Here is a 22,573-nt window from a genome sequence, read left to right on the forward strand (position 1 = left end):
CACCCTAGATCTTCATTTTCATTTTCACTTTCTTCATTTCAAATGCCTGTTTTACACCTCACTGCTTTGATAATTTAAATGTTGCAGTCTACCTGTCTCCAGCCCACACACACAGATCCACATACACAAACACAAACCTTTAAAATATCCCATAATATTAGGAAGAACTATGGTAGTGTCTTGACAATGCCAACTTATGCCTCCCACTCACCTCCCATGGCCTTCATACCCTTAGTACCAAACCATGCCCCTCTACCCATCCCATAGACCTTTCTAGCCCTTGTGCCAGTTTAGTGCCAACCCATGACCCCCTCTCATTCCCACAGCCCTTTATAGCCCCTCTGTCAACTTAGTGCCAACTCATGCTGACCCTTGACTCCCTACCCACCACCCTTGAATCATACAACCTCCATGCCATCTCAGTATCCACCATGGGCAGACCTCAGGAGCCATGGTGAGATGAAACAAAATAAAGTCCTAAGTATCTTTTGCACATTTCACTATATTTTTAAAAAACTCATTGATAAAAGCCCATTCAATATTCTTAAATTCTTTCAAAGAAACAAACATTCCCTTCAAGTATTCAGTCACCTATAAAAACAAACATTTCTGTCCATAGCCCCACATCAAAAACAGCTAATATTGTTATTACCACTTGGAGCTGTCAATCAAAATGTAAACTTACAAGCTCTACTCCCCTGTGGTGGTGATAGGCTCTAGAAGCAATCAAGCAGCACTAATCCTATAACGATAACCATTATGTCGATAACCATCTATTGAAATTGCAAGCACTGATTTTTTTCAACTACAGTCCGTTTTTATTTTAAAGAGCAGGAGATTTAAATGACTTGACTGTTTGACAGTTCCACAGACCTTATCTGCTTTTAATGCAAATTCATGTCTACTGTTAACAATCCCAAAGGGGTGCCTGAACCTCCCCCAAAGGTGCAGCTGGACTTCTGCAAAAGGGTACCTGAGTTCTCCAGAGAACTCTTGTAGGTTTAGACCTTATCCTCACATGTCTAAATAGCCACAAATCATGTTTTTGAAATTCTGGTAATGAAAATTGCTTCTGATTGAAAACAGCTGCTCTCTTAAATGTGTTGCTGCCTTCATGAACTACAGATGTGTGAAACACCTCCCACTCCTGTTCCCCCCTCCCCCTCCACCCCTTTTGAAAGTGGTGGGTGCTGGGTGCAGGGGCAGGATTTCCGGATTCCAGGTTCCAGCACCAATTCGGCTAAGGCATGGAGCCCTTCTGACCCTGCGAAAATTCAGGCCTAAGTTTCTCATTTTGGCCATGCTGTCCAGGAACAGCAGAATTGAACTCAGATCAGAGAAAGTCAAAGGTCAGGCCATTCTCACTATGATCTAGTTGCAAGCAGAAGTCTGGTTAAAAGTTGCTGCTTGCCTTCTATGCTGGACATGGAGTAGGGAACTGGAGAAATTACATAGAAGACATAAACAATTTTTTTTCAAGTAGGTATAAAATTGTAAAAATATTTTAAATGCAGACCTGTGAAATTTCAGCTGCACTATTAAGCCTATTTGCACTATTAGGTTAAATAACATATGCAGAACACTTATTAAAATGTTCTGCATAGGTTATTTAAGTCTACCAGCCCCATTTACTGCTTTAATTCATAGTTGGCCATTTTATTATAAAGACACACCTCTTCCCATTTCAAGAATCCAGTTAATGGTTTAAAGTGGTTACTATTTTATTAAATTACAAAAATCCAATAAAAATGAAAGCTCTTTCAATGCTCCTTCACTAAATTACCAAAATGGTAGCGCCATGCTGTACATCTGCACTGCTTTTAATAGTGCGATTTTGTACATTTTAGGAGAAAAATTGCTCTGTAAAATTGTTAGATTATACATTATCACAGGACTCGTTATGAGTGAGGTGAGCTTGGGTCTGTAGCAAAGTATTTTCAGAATTACAGTTTAATAGGATTGAATTGTTCTTAGACAAGATTGTAGATAATGGAGATGCAAAATAATGCACAACCTCTGAAATGAATGGCAGATTCATTAACTGATATTAACTTGACATAGGAAACAATACATGATTGACACATTTCAGAGTGAACCAGTCTAGCAGTCGGACCTTCAAGTAAATGTTATTTTCAAATGCAAAGGGTCTAATACCCGCTTCAAGCTTGGGCACTGCATGTTGATATTTTTTTCTTCCTTTTTCAATATGGCAGGCAGTGCGCTTCTGGCTAGTAGTGAAAAACATTTTTAAAAGATGATGGCAGTATTTATATCAATTAAATATGTAAGTATAACTAAGATGAACTGAGATTTTTCTTCTAATTGTTTGACAGATCAGATTGGCTAGCAAGACTCTGAGTGGGGATTTCTGCCCCTCACTCAGGGAAATCCTGCCTCCAGCCAATTAACACTCCTCAAATGTTAAATAGTTGCAGGGCTGCCATGATCAGTGGGGATGCCCCACCATCAGAAAAATTCTGCCCCATCTTTCTATGAAACCTGGGCCTCATTTCCAAAAGCTGTGAGGCTTGCTGTAAATTCAATGTATAATGCAGTATAATGTTATGACCACTGGACTTTATAAGATGGTTTTGTTTTAAATGTTTCTTTTAATTTAAGGTAAAACAATCCTGTATGGGATGGCATGAATTTGTACTGAACTCTGCCTGGCAATAGGCCCATTTAATCTGGTTGCCATGAGGACAGGGGTCCAGGTCAAGCTCTATTTAAAGTCAGATGTGGGCTTTAACATCCAGACATAGGGAAAAAGGCAGCAGTTCTTGCTGCTTACAGACTTACATACTCAAGAGGCAGTCAGAAAAACCCACAACAAGTGCTGCTATGCCAGCAGAAGAAAAGGACTGCTTTTCAGTTAATCACCAAGTGCAGGGCTGGTGAGGATGGAACCCGTGTTTGAGGAAACAAGGATTGTGAAGAGTTATTGACCACAGAACCACCAGAGGCAACCTTGCAACAGGAAGTCCATTCGATTAAGCTCAAAGGGTTGAGTGAAGGGGTCTTTGTTTAAAAGGACATGGGAATGTTCACTTTGAAGCAGGGAAGTTAGAGCTAGGAGGAACTTTGGACCTTATATTCAAGACTACATGTCAACGGAGAGTGCAGTGTAATGTATAAATGTGGCGTGGGGTTTTTGGTTGTGTTAAGAAATTACTAGGGGATACATTTTCTGTAGTTTAGTGTATTAGTTGCCTGTTAAGTAATGTTTAGTTGATGTTTGTTTGTTACATTAAAAATCTTGCATGATCCTTTGCGTAGGTCGTTGGGAAATTAATATCTTTTTTTAAAAGTTATCAGTCTCTATGGAGACTGTAACAATATTCTCAAGAAGCTATTGTAAATTTACATTCAGACCCTGAGAGACCCAAGAATCCATTCATATTGCCATAAGATGTTAAATACAGCCTCCCATACAATGACACCAGGCAAAGTTAAGATATGTGGCTCAGTTTCAGTTCTGCTAGGATTGCATGTTGAAAAAAATAAGTTAACTGTTACATAAGTATTGCTGAAAAAAGAGACACGTCGAAACTTTTCGTCTTGTACTCATCAAGACTGCAAGAATACCAGTATAAGGGGAAACAACAATTTATACTGTATGAGAAGAGAGTGCTGATTGGCTGGCAAGTGGATTCTGATTGGTAGAAGCATTGCTATGGAGAATGCACTAATTGATGGTGATTGACAGTTTACTGCCAAGCATTGTTTGAAATTTAAAGAAAAAGAACACATACACACATTGCACCTGTTTCAGCTAAACAAAATAAGTGATAGCCATTTGCTGACTCATTCCTCAGGGAAATACCTTGACCAATCAGGGTCAAGCTGCCTGGTGTCCTGCGAAGTGTCCTGATGAGCGCAAGATGAAAAGCTTTGACATGTCTCTTTTTTTTCAGCAATACTCAAGGTCTATACTACCAAATGACAAAATGTTACACATTGTACAGTTTCAATTGTCCACCATACCTACAAGCCTCTATTTAGGGTAGCTGAATTTTTCAAAATCTGCCTGAACAACAGATAGGAAAATAGGGCTAAAGGAAGTGGAACAGATGAAAAACATTATATACATAAAATGAATGTGTACCTGGTAATACTCTTGAGATTGTTTTTTAAATTCAGCTGAATCATGCTGTGCCACAGAGACCACGATTTCACAGTTCCCACCCTGTCGTTTCACGATGTTCACAAACTGCATCGGACTACTTCGGAGAGCATTGCCCCTATCAAACCACAATGAGGTATTAATTTCAGAGTGATGTGACAAAAGAAATCATTGTGACCATCATCCAAACTTACCTCTGCCAGAAAAGGATTAACAATTTTGTTAAAGTGACAATCAGAGATTTCATCCAAACATATTGGCCTGATTTAATAATAAGTTATTAATAATTAGTAATAAATTAATAAATACTAATTATAATTAATAAATAAAAGGTAATTTCTACTTCTAAGTTGCTTATGCAAGACTTCTAAAGTTTCCTTTTCAGATCTAAATTTAAGTGAAAGTGTTATCACTTGGCGACAACAGAACACTTGATAAAATAAGTAATTATCGCTTTATATTATTTCTGTCAGTTAGCCAAGATCCAGTGCACTCACTTCAACAGCAATTTATCATAAACTAAAAAAACCTAGAACTGAAAATAAAATGAGCAGCATATATTAGCTATAAGAACTCTGCCGAGTTGGGTTGAAGAAATATCAGCTGTTCAGACAGGTGAGTGTGATTGTGCGTACCACATAAAATATTGAAGAGTGGGCATAAACAATGGGGTAATTGAACTTTACACCATTGACTTCAAATAGTGTGTATATGAAATTTTGCCACAAAAATATAGTCATTTGTAAATGTAATAATAATGATCACTTAGTGGTGAACATTCAGTGAACATACTCAGTCATCTGAAGAGGATCATTGACAGAGGTGTGGACAATTGGACAGAGGTCATAAATCCCACTGACAAGTAGAGCACCTGTTGAGAAATAAAACATGTTCTGTATTGTACCATCAGTCAACAATCAAGGAAAACTGGAATGATGCTGCAAACGGTGCATGCGAAAAACTGGGCAATATTCATTTTGAAACATCAATATCTTTCATGCACCCAAAATCCTTGGTTAATCACCTAAACAATAAAACTCAAGCATAATATGCATTACAAAACAAAAACAGAAATACCTGGAAAAACTCAGCAGGTCTGGCAGCATCGGCGGAGAAGAGCAAAGTTGACGTTTCGAGTCCTCATGACCCTTCAACAGAACTAAGTAGAAATAGGAAAGGGGTGAAATATAAGCTGGTTTGGGGGGGAGGTGGTGGAAGAAGGGGGGGTGTTGTTGGGACAAGCAAGCAGTGATAGGAGAAGATAACCAGAAGATACCATAGACAAAACAACAAAGAGGTGTTGAAAGTGATGATATTATCTAAAAGAATGTGCTAATTAAGAGTGGAGAGCAGGACAAGCAAGGTAGCTCTAGTGGGGATGGGGTGAAATAAGCGATGGGTGGAATACATTTAAAAATAATGGAAATAGGTGGGAAAAGAAAAATCTATATATATTATTGGAAAAAACAAAATGGACGGGGAAGAAACAGAAAGGGGGTGGGGATGGAGGAGGGAGTTCAAGATCTAATATTGTTGAACTCAATATTCAGTCCGGAAGGCTGTAAAGTGCCCAGTCGGAAGATGAGGTGCTATTCCTCCAGTTTGTGTTGAGCTTCACTGGAACAATGCAGCAAGGACAGACATGTGGGCAAGAGAGCAGGGTGGAGTGTTAAAATGGCAAGCGACAGGGAGGTCTGGGTAATGCATGCGGACAGACCGAAGGTGTTCTGGAAAGCGGTCACCCAGTCTGCGTTTGGTCTCTCCAATTTAGAGGAGACCGCATTGGGAGCAACGAATGCAGTAGACTAAGTTGGGGAAAATGCAAGTGAAATGCTGCTTCACTTGAAAGGAGTGTTTGGGCCCTTGGACGGTGAGGAGAGAGGAAGTGAAGGGGCAGGTGTTGCATATTTTGTGTTTGCATGGGGAGGAGCCATAGGTGGGGGTTGAGGAGTAGGGGGTGATGGAGGAGTGGACCTGTCCCAGAGGGAACAATCCCTATGGAATGCCACCGCGGGGGTAAAGGGAAGATGTGTTTGGTGTTGGCATCCTGCTGGAGTTGGCGGAAATGGCGGAGGATGATCCTTTGAATGCGGAGGCTGGTGGGGTGATAAGTGAGGACAAGGGGGACTCTATCATGTTTCTGGGAGGGAGGAGAAGGCGTGAGGGCAGATGCGCGGGAGATGGGCTTGTAATGGATATTGGTGGACAGTCTGTCACCAGAAATTGAGACAGAGAGGTCAAGGAAGGGAAGGGAAGTGTCAGAGATGGACCATGTGAAAATGATAGAGGGGTGGAGATTTGAAGCAAAATTAATAAATTTTTACAAGTCCCGACAAGAGCATGAAGCAGCACCGAAGTAATCATCGATGTACCGGAGAAAGAGTTGTGGAAGGGGGCCAGAGTAGGATTGGAACAAGGAATGTTCCACATACCCCAATAGAGACAGGCATAGCTGGGGCCCATGCAGGTACCCATAGCCACACCTTTTATTTGGAGGAAGTGAGAGGAGGGAGTTAAAAGAGAAATTGTTCAGTGTGAGAACAAGTTCAGCCAGACGGAGGAGAGTAGTGGTCTCCATAAAGATTTTCGAATACTTAACAAAACATAATTACCTGGAAAAACTCAGCAGGTCTGGCAGCATCGGCGGAGAAGAAAAGCGTTGACGTTTCGAGTCCTCATGACCCTTCGACAGAACTAGGCGAATCCCAGGAAGGGGTGAAATATAAGCTGGTTTAAGGTGGTGGGGGGGTGGGGTTGGGTGGGGGGAGAGAAGTGGAGGGGGTGGTGTGGTTGTAGGCAAAAGCAGTTATAGGGTCCTATCACTGCTTTTGCCTACAACCACACCACCCCCCTCCACTTCTCTCCCCCCACCCAACCCCACCACCTTAAACCAGCTTATATTTCACCCCTTCCTGGGATTTGCCTAGTTCTGTCGAAGGGTCATGAGGACTCGAAACGTCAACTCTTTTCTTCTCCGCCGATGCTGCCAGACCTGCTGAGTTTTTCCAGGTAATTCTGTTTTTGTTTTGTATTTCCAGCATCCGCAGTTTTTTGTTTTTTGTTTTTTGCGAATACTTAGTTCTGTTGAAGCGTCATGAGGACTTGAAACGTCAACTTTACTCTTCTCCGCCAATGCTGCCAGACCTGCTGAGTTTTTCCAGGTATTTTTGGATTTCCAGCATCCGCAGTTTTTTGTTTTTATCTCTAATGTGCATTACACATTAGTGTGCCTGTAGCACAAAAGCTCCTACACCACACATTTTCTGATTACTCAAGTAACCACTATCTATTAAGTTAACCACAAAGTTTTGCTCAAACAAACTTTTCCCATTAGGCCCAGTGGAAGTTTTCACCATTATTAAAATGTCTGCACTTCAACCTTGTGTTAAACTTCTGCTCAATGATAAATGGAAATTTAGAATATCATACTAAAATGTCCGTACTGTGTCAAGTAACCTTCATATGATCAATTTAAAATGCATTATGCTACATTTCACTATTTTAAAGGCAGTACTCATTACTGGGATAGTATAACGAAAAGTTTACTGCGCATCTGGCTATTTACTTGAACTGAGAGTGCTTGATGCTGATATTGGATGCCCAAAATAGAAATGTCATCCATTCTCAACACAACATGCCTCAACTTAACGCACACAACAATGCATTAAAAGGCCCCAAGTGATTTTTATTCAGGGATGGAGAAAGAAATTCGCTGCAACTTTATGTTCCTACATAGGGTAACAAGATGTGAGTTCAGTTTCCTAGGAACCCTTCTGTTATTGCAACTAAAATGATTGAAAGCAAAGCTAAGTGCACTAAATAGAGCAAACTCAATACCTTCTTGCTCTTACCTTTAATATCAGGAGAAACACCATACTCTGCCCAATCTGTACAAAGTACCATAGCTCCTAAATGGGCACCAGCAGAATGTCCACAGATGTAAACACCACTGAAAGAAATGCAAAAGGAAAGCAGTATAAATCTTTTGTGAGTTGTTCCTAAACAGAAAATACATCACCCCTGTCTCCGCACCTTCTGATAAAGAAAACTTTATTCAGAAAACCACCATAAAACTGCAATTTTTCTGCTGGAATAATGTCAGCCTTTTTTAATAATTCAAAGCAAAGCTTGTGCAGAGAATTATCTGTAGTGGTGGATTCTGACATCAACATTGAATTCTACTTAATTTTTCTTTTTTGTGGGAAATACGTAAACAGTGACCATTCAGTACATATTTTCACAGGGAGTGAAACATGGGATTTGGTCACTCCTGCCTAATAATCTTAATTGAAAATAAATTTCTGGAGTTGACCAATTTGACTTCATCTTTATACACAGCTGCTCCTGCCTTCAGGGATCCATTGTATGGTCCTTGGCAGAAAAATCCCTAAAGAAGATGTTGACATTTTCTTGACAGGTCAACAAAGAGTAAGTGATTAAGAAAGGTTGTGTTTGCTTCCACCGCAATTGCAGGAGGCACATTCAGAGGACATGCAGTCCCAGTGTCTGCGACAACATTGTCAGAGACCTGCAGCAAAGAATAGGACCATCCATATTTTTGAGCAATGTAAAGATATTTTAACAAGTGCAGCATCAATAAAATGTGTTTTCCCACCATGGTTAAGGATTGCAATTGTGATTTGCTGGCCACCCTGCTGGTTGCCCCACTCCCCACCCCTCACTACCTCCTTTTCACTAATCATCCTGCTCCCTCACTGTCTACAGGTGAAGCAGCCAAGGGTTCAGAGTTGGGCAGCAAGCGAAGCAGCGATGGCAGTGGCTAGCAAAGCAGCAAGGGGCCAGCGGTCAAAGCGACGAGGGAGGCATCAAGTTGGACGGCGAGCGAAGTGGCGACTGGGGTGGCAAGCTAAGTGGCAAGGGGGCAACGAGTGAAGCGGTGAGTTGGGCAGCGAACGAAGTGGCAAGGAGGCAGCAAGCAAAGCGGCTGGGGGGTGGGGGGGGGCGGCATTAAGCTGGGCATTGAGTAAAGTGGTGAGTGGGGCGACAAGCAAAGCAGTGAGTCACGCAGTGAGCAAAGCGGTGAGTGAAGCAACAAGCAGGGTGACGCGTAAAGTGCAAGTGGGGCAACGAATGGAGCAGCAAGTTGGGTGGCGAGTGAAGTGGTGAGTGGGGTGGTGAGCAAGTGGGGCAGTGAATGAGGTGAGCAATTGGGTGGTGAGCCTTCAATGGGCGCACATGAATGACATCAGCGGCATATTGCATGCCCTTATTGGTGGAGTGTGTGCTGACTTCTGTTTCAGGTGCACAATGATGACATCAGCATCACAGACTTCCTGTTCCATTGTGGTGGCAGGAGATGCAGTGAATTAAGAAATGCCAAAATTCATTCACTATGTTCAATATTTTTGTATTTAAACAACTTTTAAGTTGAATTGCCTTAATTATTTACATGTTCATTTTGAAAATGTTCATATTCTAATAGATGATTTAAATTAACCACACTGTCCTGCTTTACATTTGGGGTTGATCCCTTATATTAAGACAGATCTGTCACATATTCAGCATGGAAGTATTACAAAGTGTTTACAGCCCAGAAACAGGCTATTCGACCTAACAGATACATGACGACGTTATGATCCACACAACCTCCTCCTACTCATCTTCACATAACTCCATCAACATCTCCATCTATTCCTTTCTCCCTAAAGTGTGTACCTAGCTAACTCTTGAGTGCCTCTATGCTATTAGCCTCATCTACTCCCTCTGACAGTGAGTTCACATTCTAACCAGTCTCTAGGCAAAGAGGTTTTTCCTGAATTCCCTATTGGATTTATTAGCGACCACCTTATATTTAGGGCCCATAGCTCTGCTCTTGCCAGTAAAAAGTGGAAACATAGGGGCTAAATTCGATATCCTTGGAAAATGGGCCAACTTCACCAGCACAACAAACTTTGTGCTGCATGTTCCAGTGTTCATTGGCTGCATGCCAATTATCAAAATTATAACTTCCATATACCACTTAAAGCCAGCTTGCACTGTTTAAATATAGTCTGCATCTCTCAAAGGCGGGATATCCTGTGGCTGGAGCAGGTGCTGGAAGTCATGCAGGAAATGAATCTGCCCTGGGAAAAAGGAATGATGCAACATAGGAGGCAGCAGAAGCTAACTAGGCAGGGACAGGTGTGGCTGCATGTCCTTACCCCAAGGGGGAGATAGTGCTAGCCATTATTGAAATGGCCATTGCTGAGGTTGTAGCCAGCAGCAGGGCTGAAACTAGTGAAGATGGCAGTACTCACATAACTAACCCTCTTTCTCACAACCTATTCCACCCCCCTGTCCCATAACTCTTCTGATTTGCTAGTTTCACATGGTGCAAACATGCTCCTCTTGATTTCCAACCCTCTCCTCAGCACAACATTACCCTGCACCTTTCAGGTACCCAAGAGGTGCAACCTAACCAGGCAGTGGAGGAACTTTAAGAAGAGAGTTATGATGAAGACACTTCATAGCCACCAGTTCAGATATTGACACAATGCATGTCTTAGCAGGTTGATTAGAGGTGGAGTCTGCACATGGTGACACAATGGACAGGATTAACCTGCAGCCAGGGCAGTGGCATAGTGCAGATGCCAGCTCATTGGACGATAAGGCTGCACATGGGTTCAGCTGCAAATGAGAACTTCAATGTTCAGCCAGCCTACATAAAAACGCTGGTGAGTATGCAAAACAAAATGCTTGCTGAATTGGAAAAGCTGCCAGAAAGCCTGTTTTCAACGTCTAGGAGCATGGAGGAGTCCAGCACCAACTTGTCAGAAGGCTTTGAGCAGAGCTTGGAGTACTTATCATCATGGAAGTAAGCGATGGCCAACTCTGTTTACCTTTTGTGAACTCAACCATGATGTAACATCTAATGACCGATGTCACAACTTCATTGAAGCACAGTCAACAGCTGCCCAAAGTGCTGCAGTGTCATGCAAGGTCAGCTTGTTGCCATGCAAGGTCAGTTTGCTGCCATCATGTCTGTGGATTAGTGTTCAAGGGGACTTGGAGGTGTCACAGCAGTCAGAAATCTGTCCTCCAACAAACTACTAGGATTGTAGAGGAGCCGCTCCATCGGACTGGCAGTGGCTCCATTTTGTAGCCATGAAGTTCTGAAATAACATTTGTCAGATCTTACCTCAAAGCAGAATACTGCTGCACAATGAAAGCTACACTACGTCGGACCTGAGACACAATTAAATCCATATTACCTGAAAAACCAAAAAAATAGTTAATTTGGAATTAGTTTCATGCAGTAACAGCAGCCCTCAAGCTGGTGTTGGAGCACTCTATTATGTAAATCAAAAAATGTAACACTGATGGAGCTTTATCAGGTAAAACAGTGTATGAGAACCTAGAACGATTTGCTCCATCTTGATAAGGCAGTTGAAATCTTTAAAAAAAAGTTTCAACACATATGTCTTAAAACATTGTTCTAAGCTGCCTTCAAGGTTGATATGTCCTGTGTCCATTTAGACTCTAACCTAACCAAAATAGGCAGTACATTTTCTAAAAACAAAAAAACTGCGGATGCTGGAAATCCAAAACAAAAACAGAATTACCTGGAAAAACTCAAAAGGTCTGGCAGCATCGGCGGAGAAGAAAAGAGTTGACGTTTCGAGTCCTCATGACCCTTCGACAGAACTTGAGTTCAAGTCCAGGAAAGAGCTGAAATATAAGCTGGTTTAAGGTGTGTGTGTGGGGGACGGAGAGATAGAGAGACAGAGAGGTGGAGGGTGGGGGGGGGGCGTGTGGTTGTAGGGACAAACAAGCAGTGATAGAAGCAGATCATCAAAAGATGTCAACGACAATAGTACAATAGAACACATAGGTGTTAAAGTTAAAGTTGGTGATATTATCTAAACGAATGTGCTAATTAAGAATGGATGGTAGGGCACTCAAGGTATAGCTCTAGTGGGTTTTTTTTATAATGGAAATAGGTGGGAAAAGGAAAATCTTTATAATTTATTGGAAAAAAAAAAGGAAGGGGGAAACAGAAAGGGGGTGGGGATGGGGGAGCGAGCTCACGACCTAAAGTTGTTGAATTCAATATTCAGTCCGGAAGGCTGTAAAGTCCCTAGTCGGAAGATGAGGTGTTGTTCCTCCAGTTTGCGTTGGGCTTCACTGGAACAATGCAGCAAGCCAAGGACAGACATGTGGGCAAGAGAGCAGGGTGGAGTGTTAAAATGGCAAGCGACAGGGAGGTTTGGGTCATTCTTGCAGACAGACCGCAGGTGTTCTGCAAAGCGGTCGCCCAGTTTACGTTTGGTCTCTCCAATGTAGAGGAGACCACATTGGGAGCAACGAATGCAGTAGACTAAGTTGGGGGAAATGCAAGTGAAATGCTGCTTCACTTGAAAGGAGTGTTTGGGTCCTTGGACGGTGAGGAGAGAGGAAGTGAAGGGGCAGGTGTTGCATCTTTTGCGTGGGCATGGGGTGGTGCCATAGGAGGGGGTTGAGGAGTAGGGGGTGATGGAGGAGTGGACCAGGGTGTCCCGGAGAGAGCGATCCCTACGGAATGCCGATAAGGGGGGTGAAGGGAAGATGTGTTTGGTGATGGCATCATGCTGGAGTTGGCGGAAATGGCGGAGGATGATCCTTTGAATGCGGAGGCTGGTGGGGTGATAAGTGAGGACAAGGGGGACCCTATCATGTTTCTGGGAGGGAGGAGAAGGCGTGAGGGCGGATGCGCGGGAGATGGGCCGGACACGGTTGAGGGCCCTGTCAACTTCATGCTCTCGTCAGGACTTGGAAAAATTTATTAATTTTGCTTCCAATCTCCACCCCTCCATCATTTTCACGTGGTCCATCTCTGACACTTCCCTTCCCTTCCTTGACCTCTCTGTTTCAATCTCTGGTGATAGACTGTCCACCAATATCCATTACAAACCCACCAACTCCCACAGCTATCTCGACTACAGCTCCTCACACCCCGCTTCCTGTAAGGACTCCATCCCATTCTCTCAGTTCCTTCGCCTCCGTCGCATCTGTTCCGATGATGCTACATTCAAAAACAGTTCCTCTGACATGTCCTCCTTCTTCCTTAACCGAGGTTTTCCACCCACGGTCGTTGACAGGGCCCTCAACCGTGTCCGGCCCATCTCCCGCGCATCCGCCCTCACGCCTTCTCCTCCCTCCCAGAAACATGATAGGGTCCCCCTTGTCCTCACTTATCACCCCACCAGCCTCCGCATTCAAAGGATCATCCTCCGCCATTTCCGCCAACTCCAGCATGATGCCACCACCAAACACATCTTCCCTTCACCCCCCTTATCGGCATTCCGTAGGGATCGCTCTCTCCGGGACACCCTGGTCCACTCCTCCATCACCCCCTACTCCTCAACCCCCTCCTATGGCACCACCCCATGCCCACGCAAAAGATGCAACACCTGCCCCTTCACTTCCTCTCTCCTCACCGTCCAAGGACCCAAACACTCCTTTCAAGTGAAGCAGCATTTCACTTGCATTTCCCCCAACTTAGTCTACTGCATTCGTTGCTCCCAATGTGGTCTCCTCTACATTGGAGAGACCAAACGTAAACTGGGCGACCGCTTTGCAGAACACCTGCGGTCTGTCCTGCAAGAATGACCCAAACCTCCCTGTCGCTTGCCATTTTAACACTCCACCCTGCTCTCTTGCCCACATGTCTGTCCTTGGCTTGCTGCATTGTTCCAGTGAAGCCCAACGCAAACTGGAGGAACAACACCTCATCTTCCGACTAGGGACTTTACAGCCTTCCGGACTGAATATTGAATTCAACAACTTTAGGTCGTGAGCTCCCTCCCCCATCCCCACCCCCTTTCTGTTTCCCCCTTCCTTTTTTTTTCCAATAAATTATAAAGATTTTCCTTTTCCCACCTATTTCCATTATAAAAAAAACCCCACTAGAGCTATACCTTGAGTGCCCTACCATCCATTCTTAATTAGCACATTCGTTTAGATAATGTCACCAACTTTAACACCTATGTGTTCTATTGTACTATTGTCGTTGACATCTTTTGATGATCTGCTTCTATCACTGCTTGTTTGTCCCTACAACCACCCCCCCCCCCTCCACCTCTCTGTCTCTCTATCTCTCCGCCCCCCACACACACACCTTAAACCAGCTTATATTTCAGCTCTTTCCTGGACTCGAACTCAAGTTCTGTCGAAGGGTCATGAGGACTCGAAACGTCAACTCTTTTCTTCTCCGCCGATGCTGCCAGACCTGCTGAGTTTTTCCAGGTAATTCTGTTTTTGTAGTACATTTTCTAAAATGGCTTCTACTACCATGACTACACTGTCACCTCTACTGTAGCAGAAGGTTCCATTATTGGTCCGCTTGTTTCCTTGTCTGCATACCTGTTGACTCTGAATAACTTTATTCATATACATGGGGCCAACTTCCAACTATAAGCTATAAGCTACAACTATAACATCTTCACCACCGCTTAACTGTCCTTGCTATCATATCCAACCAGCTGTCCAACATCGAGATAAAAGTTTGCTGCACTTGACATTGATAAGGCTGAAAGCAGCCTATTCATTTCTTATCTGAAATTCTATGCTCAAGCTCCGATTCCATTCACTTTCTAGGCTGTTTGCTCAGCTTTGGTTTTGACAGTGCACATTACTGGTGCCCTGTGTTGCTTGCTCATATTGAATCCAACAATGCATAATCCTAGTGTCCGGTTTGACCTTGTGCTGAACTCAAACATCACATCTTATCACCTAACTATATAATATTGCTTCCTTCATTTCCTACCTCATGCCCACTATCATTGAATTGCTCATTAATACTTCTGCCACCTCTGACCACAACAGCTCCCAACATTCTCCTGATCAGTTTTCCAAGTTCTTCAATAGCCTTTACAAAACTGCTCTCTGCAAAATTGCCTTAGGCTTCTTCTGACCATTTTCCTGCATCACTTTGGTTTCCAAAGGTGTAATATAAATGCGAATTGTTATTGTCTATGACATAACCAGATCAGTCTTTATGCACCTAGGCCAGCTGTTGGAACTGGTCTTCATCAAATCAGAGGTTTCTTTATTACCTTTATCTCCACAATGGATGAAGAGATTTGGTGCACAAAGAGTGTTTTCCAAAGTGATTACAATTTGTTTTTTGTTCTAAAATGTTGTCAAATAATTACTATAAGATTTGCTGGAAATAAAGTACAATGAAACCAAAAGAAAGAGAATAGTAACAAAGAGAAGATGGGCAAGAAGTGATGCTTAATTTTAACTTTTATGGCATCAGTTTATTATTACAGTAATAAACTTACAACTGACAATGGAGTAGCTTAAATACAGTGTTATTAGGATTTATTTCAGGACAAATGTGTAAACGATAAAAGTTTTAAAGCTGCATATTTCCTGGTTTTGCTGGTAATATTAACAGGGCCTGGAGGTTTGTACCTACCTTTCGGCGCCAAGGTATATTCGACAGCAACAACAATTACTCCAGCTTTAACCAGCGGAGGTACCATGAAACCAGACAAGTCTTTGCTGCAAACAATCATGTAAAAGAGTAAATCTGTTAAAATATTTATTTATGTCTCGTGTTCACAAACTGTAGAATTAAGATATCCAAGGTATTTCATTTATAGTCTTGAACCCTTGTTATCTAGCCCATGAAGTCCCAGAAACAGTTTCTACATGCCATATCTTTCTTACCCCTACTATTGGTTTCTACCATTACCCATGTAATTTTATTTTTGACTAAACTCCATAGGAGACTTCCATATATTATAAAATGGAACAAGTTTTCAACATTGTTTTCCAGGACTCACCTCAGCAGCTGCCAGTAACCTCCATGAAAATAGATCAGCAGAGCTGGAGCTGTAGTTTTACCAAAGGAAAGTTAGTGTTAGATGGCCTTCACTCCAATTCCATTATCTCTGTGCATTTGGGTTAGTATTACAAAGGATTTAATGAAACCAATGTGCAATTTCAGCATGTTATACAGAGGCAGAGTACATACGAACGTATGACATACGAACATACGAATTAGGAACAGGAGTAGAAGGGAGCAGAAGGTTCAATTTTATTTTGCTGACACATTATAGTTAACATATAAAAACATGATCATTGGCAGTTTTTGTTTCTTTTGTTTCATTAGTTATATCTTAAAGTCTATTTTTTCTTTCTCTATTGCCCAACTTCCCAATATGATGCAGCATTTCCAGACTAGAAGGTAGACAGGTCGCCTAACGAGGTATCTTCAATTAGTCAGGGGAAACAAGTCCTATTTCAATTTTCCAGCTAGTAACCATTTAATATTTGTTTGAGCTCAGGAACCTACACCTAGATTTAAAAATGATACCATGTTCTAATCAGTTCACCCGGCTGCTTGAGAAGCCTAATTGATAGATACTTTAACCCAGTTGGTATCCTACAGGTAGGATTTCTGCTTTCTAACCAATATAACAGTAAACATTGCCTCTCCAGATGAATCTTCTAAAAGCTTTATTGGGGAGATAACGTACATGGAAAATACTTCCTCTCTCCAAGTGTCACTTGCTTTTAATAAACCGATACTTATTATTTAGCAAAATAATATAATTACAATGTTTATCTCATATTCAGTATGTACAGGAAGTTCAGTACAGGAAGAAGTTTAAAACTCTTTATATATAAACCCATTGAACCCAGATTTCAAGCAATGTTTTACTTTGCATCATGTAGATGGTGCTACTTTTCTCTTTAGCTTTTTGCTAAAAGCTTTTGCACTTGGGTTTCCTCATGATCTCCATGACAACTGATCAGTATTTTTGGACTAATGTCAGTGGTGGAAAGACATGGGTCTAACTTTGACTCACGAATGGATATACATGAACCGGGTGAGACTCAACAGTTTTTCCATGACAGAGTAACCTTTTTCCTGTAAGTCTTCAGGCTTGACTTAATCCTACTTACAATAAATTACTGTGTGAAGTCACAAGGGTGCTGTTTAACTATTGCCTTATTTAATTGGTTCACCATATTATGTAGTACACAAGCAGAGGATAGTTTATTCGTAGCTGAATCACCAAAATCAATTAATTGGAAAACCAAATCAACAGAATTTTAGATAAAAATTGCCTGTAACTTGTGCTAACAGTATTGAAAATTCATAAACCAATCAACTTGGGTTGTTACGTGCATTAGTTAGGCTTTCTGATTTCTGAAAAGTAAAATAGTGCAAAATTTTAGAACTCTGAGAATATTTAATTGCAAAACTTTTTCATGACACAAGAATAAGTCAATAAGGCAAATATGTGTAAATGGATTACATTAGCAGGCTTATGCATTTGATAGATGAAAATTTAGCTAGTCGAGCAAGGCCTCAACATTGTTGGCCTCATGCAAATCAGACCACTTAGCCCCAGGATAGCAGCAATAGATGTTCAGCTGCTACTTTGAGAGCAGGTATTCCATTTAGAAAATGCTTGTTTGCTATCATATGGTTTGTATCTCAACAGCAGAAGAGATACTGAAATTCCCCTGACCAGTTGGTGCAAATTGCCCAGGGAGGTACTGAGTCATGCAGATCAGATATTACAGTTGGATAAAGGCAACTACAGAGGCATGAGAGAAGAGGTGGCCAGAATTGACTGGGAGATGAGCCTAGCAGGAAAGATAGTGGAACAGCAATGGCAGGATATTCTGGGAGTAATTTGGGAGACACAGCAAAAATTCATCCCTAGGAAAAAGAAGCATACTAAAGGGAGGACAAGGCAACCATGGCTGACAAGGGAAGTCAGGGACAGCATAAAAGCTAAAGAGAAAGCATACAATGTGGCGAAGAGCAGTGGGAAGCCAGGGAATTGGGAAGCCTACAAAGACCAACAGAAGACAACTAAAAAAGAAATAAGGAGAGAGAAGATTAAATATGAGGGTAAACTAGCCAGTAATATAAAAGAAGATTGCAAGAGCTTTTTAGATATATAAAGAGAGGCAAAAGTGGACATTAGGCCTCTGGAAGATGACGCTGGAGAAGTTGTAATGGGGAACAAAGAAATGGCGGAAGAACTGAATAGGTACTTTGCATCAGTCTTCACGGTGGAAGACACGAGTAACATCCCCAAAGTTCAAGAGAGTCGGGGGGCCATTACCAAGGAGAAGGTGCTAGGAAAACTGAAAGGTCTGAAGGTGGATAAATCACCTGGACCTGATGGATTACACCCCAGAGTTCTGAAGGAGATAGCTAAAGAGATAGTGGAGGTGTTAGTGGTGATCTTTCAGGAATCACTGGAGTCAGGGAACTGGAAAATCTCTAATGTAACCCCCCTGTTTAAGAAGGGAGTGAGGCAAAAGATGGGAAATTACAGGCCGATTAGCCTGACCTCGGTCATTGGTAAGATTTTAGAGTCCATTATTAAGGATGAGATTTCAGAATACTTGGAAGTGCATGGTAAAATAGGGCAAAGTCAGCATGGTTTCATCAAGGGGAGGTCATGCTGACAAATCTGTTAGAATGCTTTGAGGAGGTAATGAGCAGGTTAGACAAAGGAGAGCCAATGGATGTTATCTACTTGGACTTCCAGAAGGCCTTTGACAAGGTGCCGTACAGGAGGCTGCTCAGTAAGATAAGAGCCCATGGTGTTAGAGGCAAGGTACTAGCATGGATAGAAGATTGGCTGTCTGGCAGGAGGCAGAGAGTGGGGATAAGGGGGTCTTTCTCAGGATGGCGGCTGGTGACTAGTGGAGTTCTGCAGGGGTCAGTGTTGGGACCACAACTTTTCACTTTACACATTAATGATCTAGATGAAGGAACTGAGGGTATTCTGGCTAAGTTTGCAGATGATACAAAGATAGGTGGAGGGACAGGTAGTATTGAGGAGGTGGGGAGGTTAGGAGAACGGGCAAAGAAGTGGCAGATGGAATACAATGTGGGGAGGTGTGAGGTCATGCACTTTGGTAGGAAGAATAGAGGCATAGAATATTTTCTAAATGGGGAGAGAATTCAGAAATCTGGAATGCAAAGGGACTTGGGAGTCCTAGTCCAGGATTCTCTTAAGGTTAACTTGCAGGTTGAGTCAGTAGTAGGAAGGCAAATGCAATGTTGGCATTCATTTTGAGAGGACTAGAATATAAAAGCAGGGATGTGCTGTTGAGGCGTTATAAGGCTCTGGTCAGACCACATTTAGAATATTGTGAGCAATTTTGGGCCCCATATCTCAGGAAGGATGTGCTGGCCCTGGAGAGGGTCCAGAGGAGGTTCACGAGAATGATCCCAGGAATGAAAGGCATAACATATGAGGAACGTTTGAGGACTCTGGGTCTATACTCAATGGAGTTTAGAAGGATGAGGGGGAATCTGATTGAAACTTACAGAACACTGAAAGGCCTGGATAGAGTGGATGTGGGGAAGATGTTTCCATTAGTAGGAGAGACTAGGACCTGAGGGCACAGCCTCAGAGTAAAGGGAAGACCTTTTAGAACAGAGATGAGGAGAAACTTCTTTAGCCAGAGAGTGGTGAATCTATGGAATTCATTGCCACAGAAGGCTGTGGAGGCCAGGTCATTGAGTGTATTTAAGACTGAGAAAGATAGGTTCTTGAGTGGTAGGGGGATCAAAGGTTATGGGGAGAAGGCGGGAGAATAGGGTTGAGAAACTTATCAGCCATGATTGAATGGCGGAGCAGACCCGATGGGCCGAATGGCCTAATTTCTGCTCCTATGTCTTATGGTCTTATCAGGAAAGTCCAAAATCTGATCCCATTAGAGTAGTGAGATACTATCTCAGCCAGGGAGCAGTAAGGGTGGCATGTTTATTGAAGGACAGGGGCAAGAATTTTTTTAATGGTTAGTTTTCCCTTCTGGTTTATGCTGTCTGCACATCTGAGTTAAATGGGATTGGACTCCAGTGCAATGTTCCATGCAGTCCAATAGTCTGGTACTACTCACTGTTAAATCTTACACATGAATAGTGGATACCCAGGGTAAAGCATGAGAGTGCACCTGGGAAATGGATTCTATCAAGGGGTCAGTGACTTCAGGAGAAATGAGTGGAGAAAACGGTCAGGGATAAAATTATTCACCCAATTGCAATTTACATTACAGCACATCAAAAAAATACAATGCTCACATAGCATAAAATTATATATATTTAAAAGAAACAAAAGAGCAGGTATCCAAATTGACTTCCTATTGAACTAAAACTCATTAAAGCTGGATTATATTCTTCCACAAACCTGCTGATGGATTTGGAGGTAAATAAATGTCTAATTTTTCATCATCAACTTGTCCATAGGCAACATCTAACCAAATCTGAGCTACACTGCGGCCTTTTTCAGTACCTGAAGGGAGACAAAAAAAATGTTTGATTTGGGATTAATATACAATATCCATTTTAGAAATGGTGTGGTGATGCAGCCCATTGGAAAGGTAACATTGGTACCATGGAGATCTGCACATAGCCAAGCAGGCACTCAACACTTATCTGCAGCACTGTCACCTCAAAGTCAGAAAGTTGTGAAACGAAACTCCATTCTAAGACAAGCATGAATTCTAGGTTCACACCTTGTGCAGTAGTGAGGAAGTGCTGCACTGTCAGAACTACCATGATTCTGATAAAACATTGAGGTCTGATCTGTTTAATAAAGTGGATACTAAAGATATGATGGCAACATGGTGGGTTCAGTATTCTAGAACATTTACAGATGATGAGCTGAAATGGGACAAAGACAAATATTATCCAAAGCTTTTTTTAATTCATTCATGGGATGTGAGCTTTGTTGGCTAGGCCAGCATTTATTGCCCATCCCTAGTTGCCTTTGAGAAGGTGGTGGTGAGCTGCCTTCTTGAACCACTGCGGTCCATGTGGTGTAGGTACACCCACAGCGCTGTTAGGGAGAGAATTCCAGGATTTTGACCCAGCAACAGCGATATATTTCCAAGTCAGGATGGTGAGTGGCTTGGAGGGAACTTGCACTCCTGACCTGTGTCTTGTAGATTGTAGACAGGTATCTATCATGCATCCACTCTCAATTCCTTCATACCATTGAATTGCTGTGGAGGAACCGAGTTGATGCTAGTCCAGGCAAATTCCCACTGAGAGGGACTATGAAACCCATTCGTCTCTTGTGTACTTTCTGATTTCCAGGACAAAATGGTACTGGCAGGGGAGTGGAACTGTGTCACTCACTCTGTTCTCTTTGTCTGAAGCGCTTTGGGAATACAAAGAAAAATAATGAGAAGCTAACCTTTGAGTTAAAATATAGCCATGAGGAGTGGCAGGATGCAGATGTTCATTCTACTTACCCCAAGCTTCTAATCTTGATAGTGGTGCAAGGGATAGTACAAAATAAAACTAATGCTTCTCCAGAGAAAGCGATGGAAATTCAGTGGGCCAGATGCTGAAGGCAACTCTCATAGACCTGATAGTGACCAGCTTCAAAGTAGCACTGGCAGATTCCTTAGAGCAGGTCACCAGTGACATCACACATTGGTTTCTAATGCTTGACCCCAACAAAAATCATACTTTGGTCTGGAATCACAATTTTTTAAATTTTCTCATTCTTTATGTATTTGTTACCTTCTTTTAATGTTTTTGTTTCACTAACTCTTGTTTCCATAAAATGATCTGTTAACTCAACCTTTATTACCATTTAAATACTTTCTGTATTTGTTTTAAGAGGTACTAAGGTATTGTTTTCTCCAATATATTATGATTCTTAATAATACTCAATTTTTTCTTTATTCCTTTTTATCTCCATTTATATTTCCAGTACTATTTTCATATTTCCTTTAGTTACTTGCTTTTAAATCTTGTTGGTCACCATAGCTGAGCCTAACACTAACACTATCATTACCCTTGAACTACTTCCCTCCTGAGATCAACTAAATTAGCTCCAAACCAGGGACTGAATCTGGAACCTTCCTAGATAAGGTTGTTCAATCTCCCGGATTGTCCCGGAGTCTTCTCCAGATTAATCTCCTGAACATTGCTACATTGCTACATTATAAGGCATTAAAAGAATAGCTGCCCAAATCCAGACTTGCTCTCATTTTAAATATTTGTGCTAAAATTAACTTGTGAACTCCAGTTGAAGACTGGCAACTGATTTACAGAAAAATCAGGAACAAATTTCTTCATAAAAGATCATTTGAAACCATTACAGATATAGCAGAGTATGTTAGGTCTGTGATCAAGTTCCTCTCATTACATACCAGGTACAGTGCTTTTTTTAAATTCATTCATGGGATGTGGGCATCACTGGCAAGGCCAGCATTTATTGCCCATCCTGAATTGCCCTTACTCACATTGCTGTGGGTCTGGAGTCACATATGGGCCAGACCAGGAGATTAGGTTTCCTAGAAAACCCAGATGGGCTTTTACAACAATTGATAATGGTTTCATGATCATAATTTAGACTTTTAATTCCAGATTTTATTGAATCAAATTCCACTATTGGCTGAAGTAGGATTTGAATCTGGGTCCCAGAATATTACCCTGAGTCCCTGGATTATTAATCCAGCAGCAAT

At 41.9% G+C, this 22,573-nt stretch overlaps 1 protein-coding gene across 1 annotated transcript in view; it reads right to left on the minus strand.

Moving 5' to 3' along the window:
• The window catches only part of afmid (arylformamidase), a 32,933-nt gene that overhangs the window by 6,794 nt on the left and 3,566 nt on the right, over positions 1-22,573 (minus strand). The window contains exons 3-9 of the mRNA XM_041217403.1: positions 20,281-20,385; positions 15,895-15,943; positions 15,525-15,610; positions 11,262-11,334; positions 7,975-8,072; positions 4,916-4,994; positions 4,106-4,241 (exon numbers count right to left, since the gene is read on the minus strand). Coding sequence (XP_041073337.1) covers positions 4,106-4,241; positions 4,916-4,994; positions 7,975-8,072; positions 11,262-11,334; positions 15,525-15,610; positions 15,895-15,943; positions 20,281-20,385 — 626 coding nt within the window. The remainder of the gene's footprint in view (positions 1-4,105; positions 4,242-4,915; positions 4,995-7,974; positions 8,073-11,261; positions 11,335-15,524; positions 15,611-15,894; positions 15,944-20,280; positions 20,386-22,573) is intronic.

This window comes from Carcharodon carcharias, chromosome 22, assembly GCF_017639515.1.
Source record: "Carcharodon carcharias isolate sCarCar2 chromosome 22, sCarCar2.pri, whole genome shotgun sequence".
Lineage (NCBI taxonomy): Eukaryota > Metazoa > Chordata > Chondrichthyes > Lamniformes > Lamnidae > Carcharodon > Carcharodon carcharias.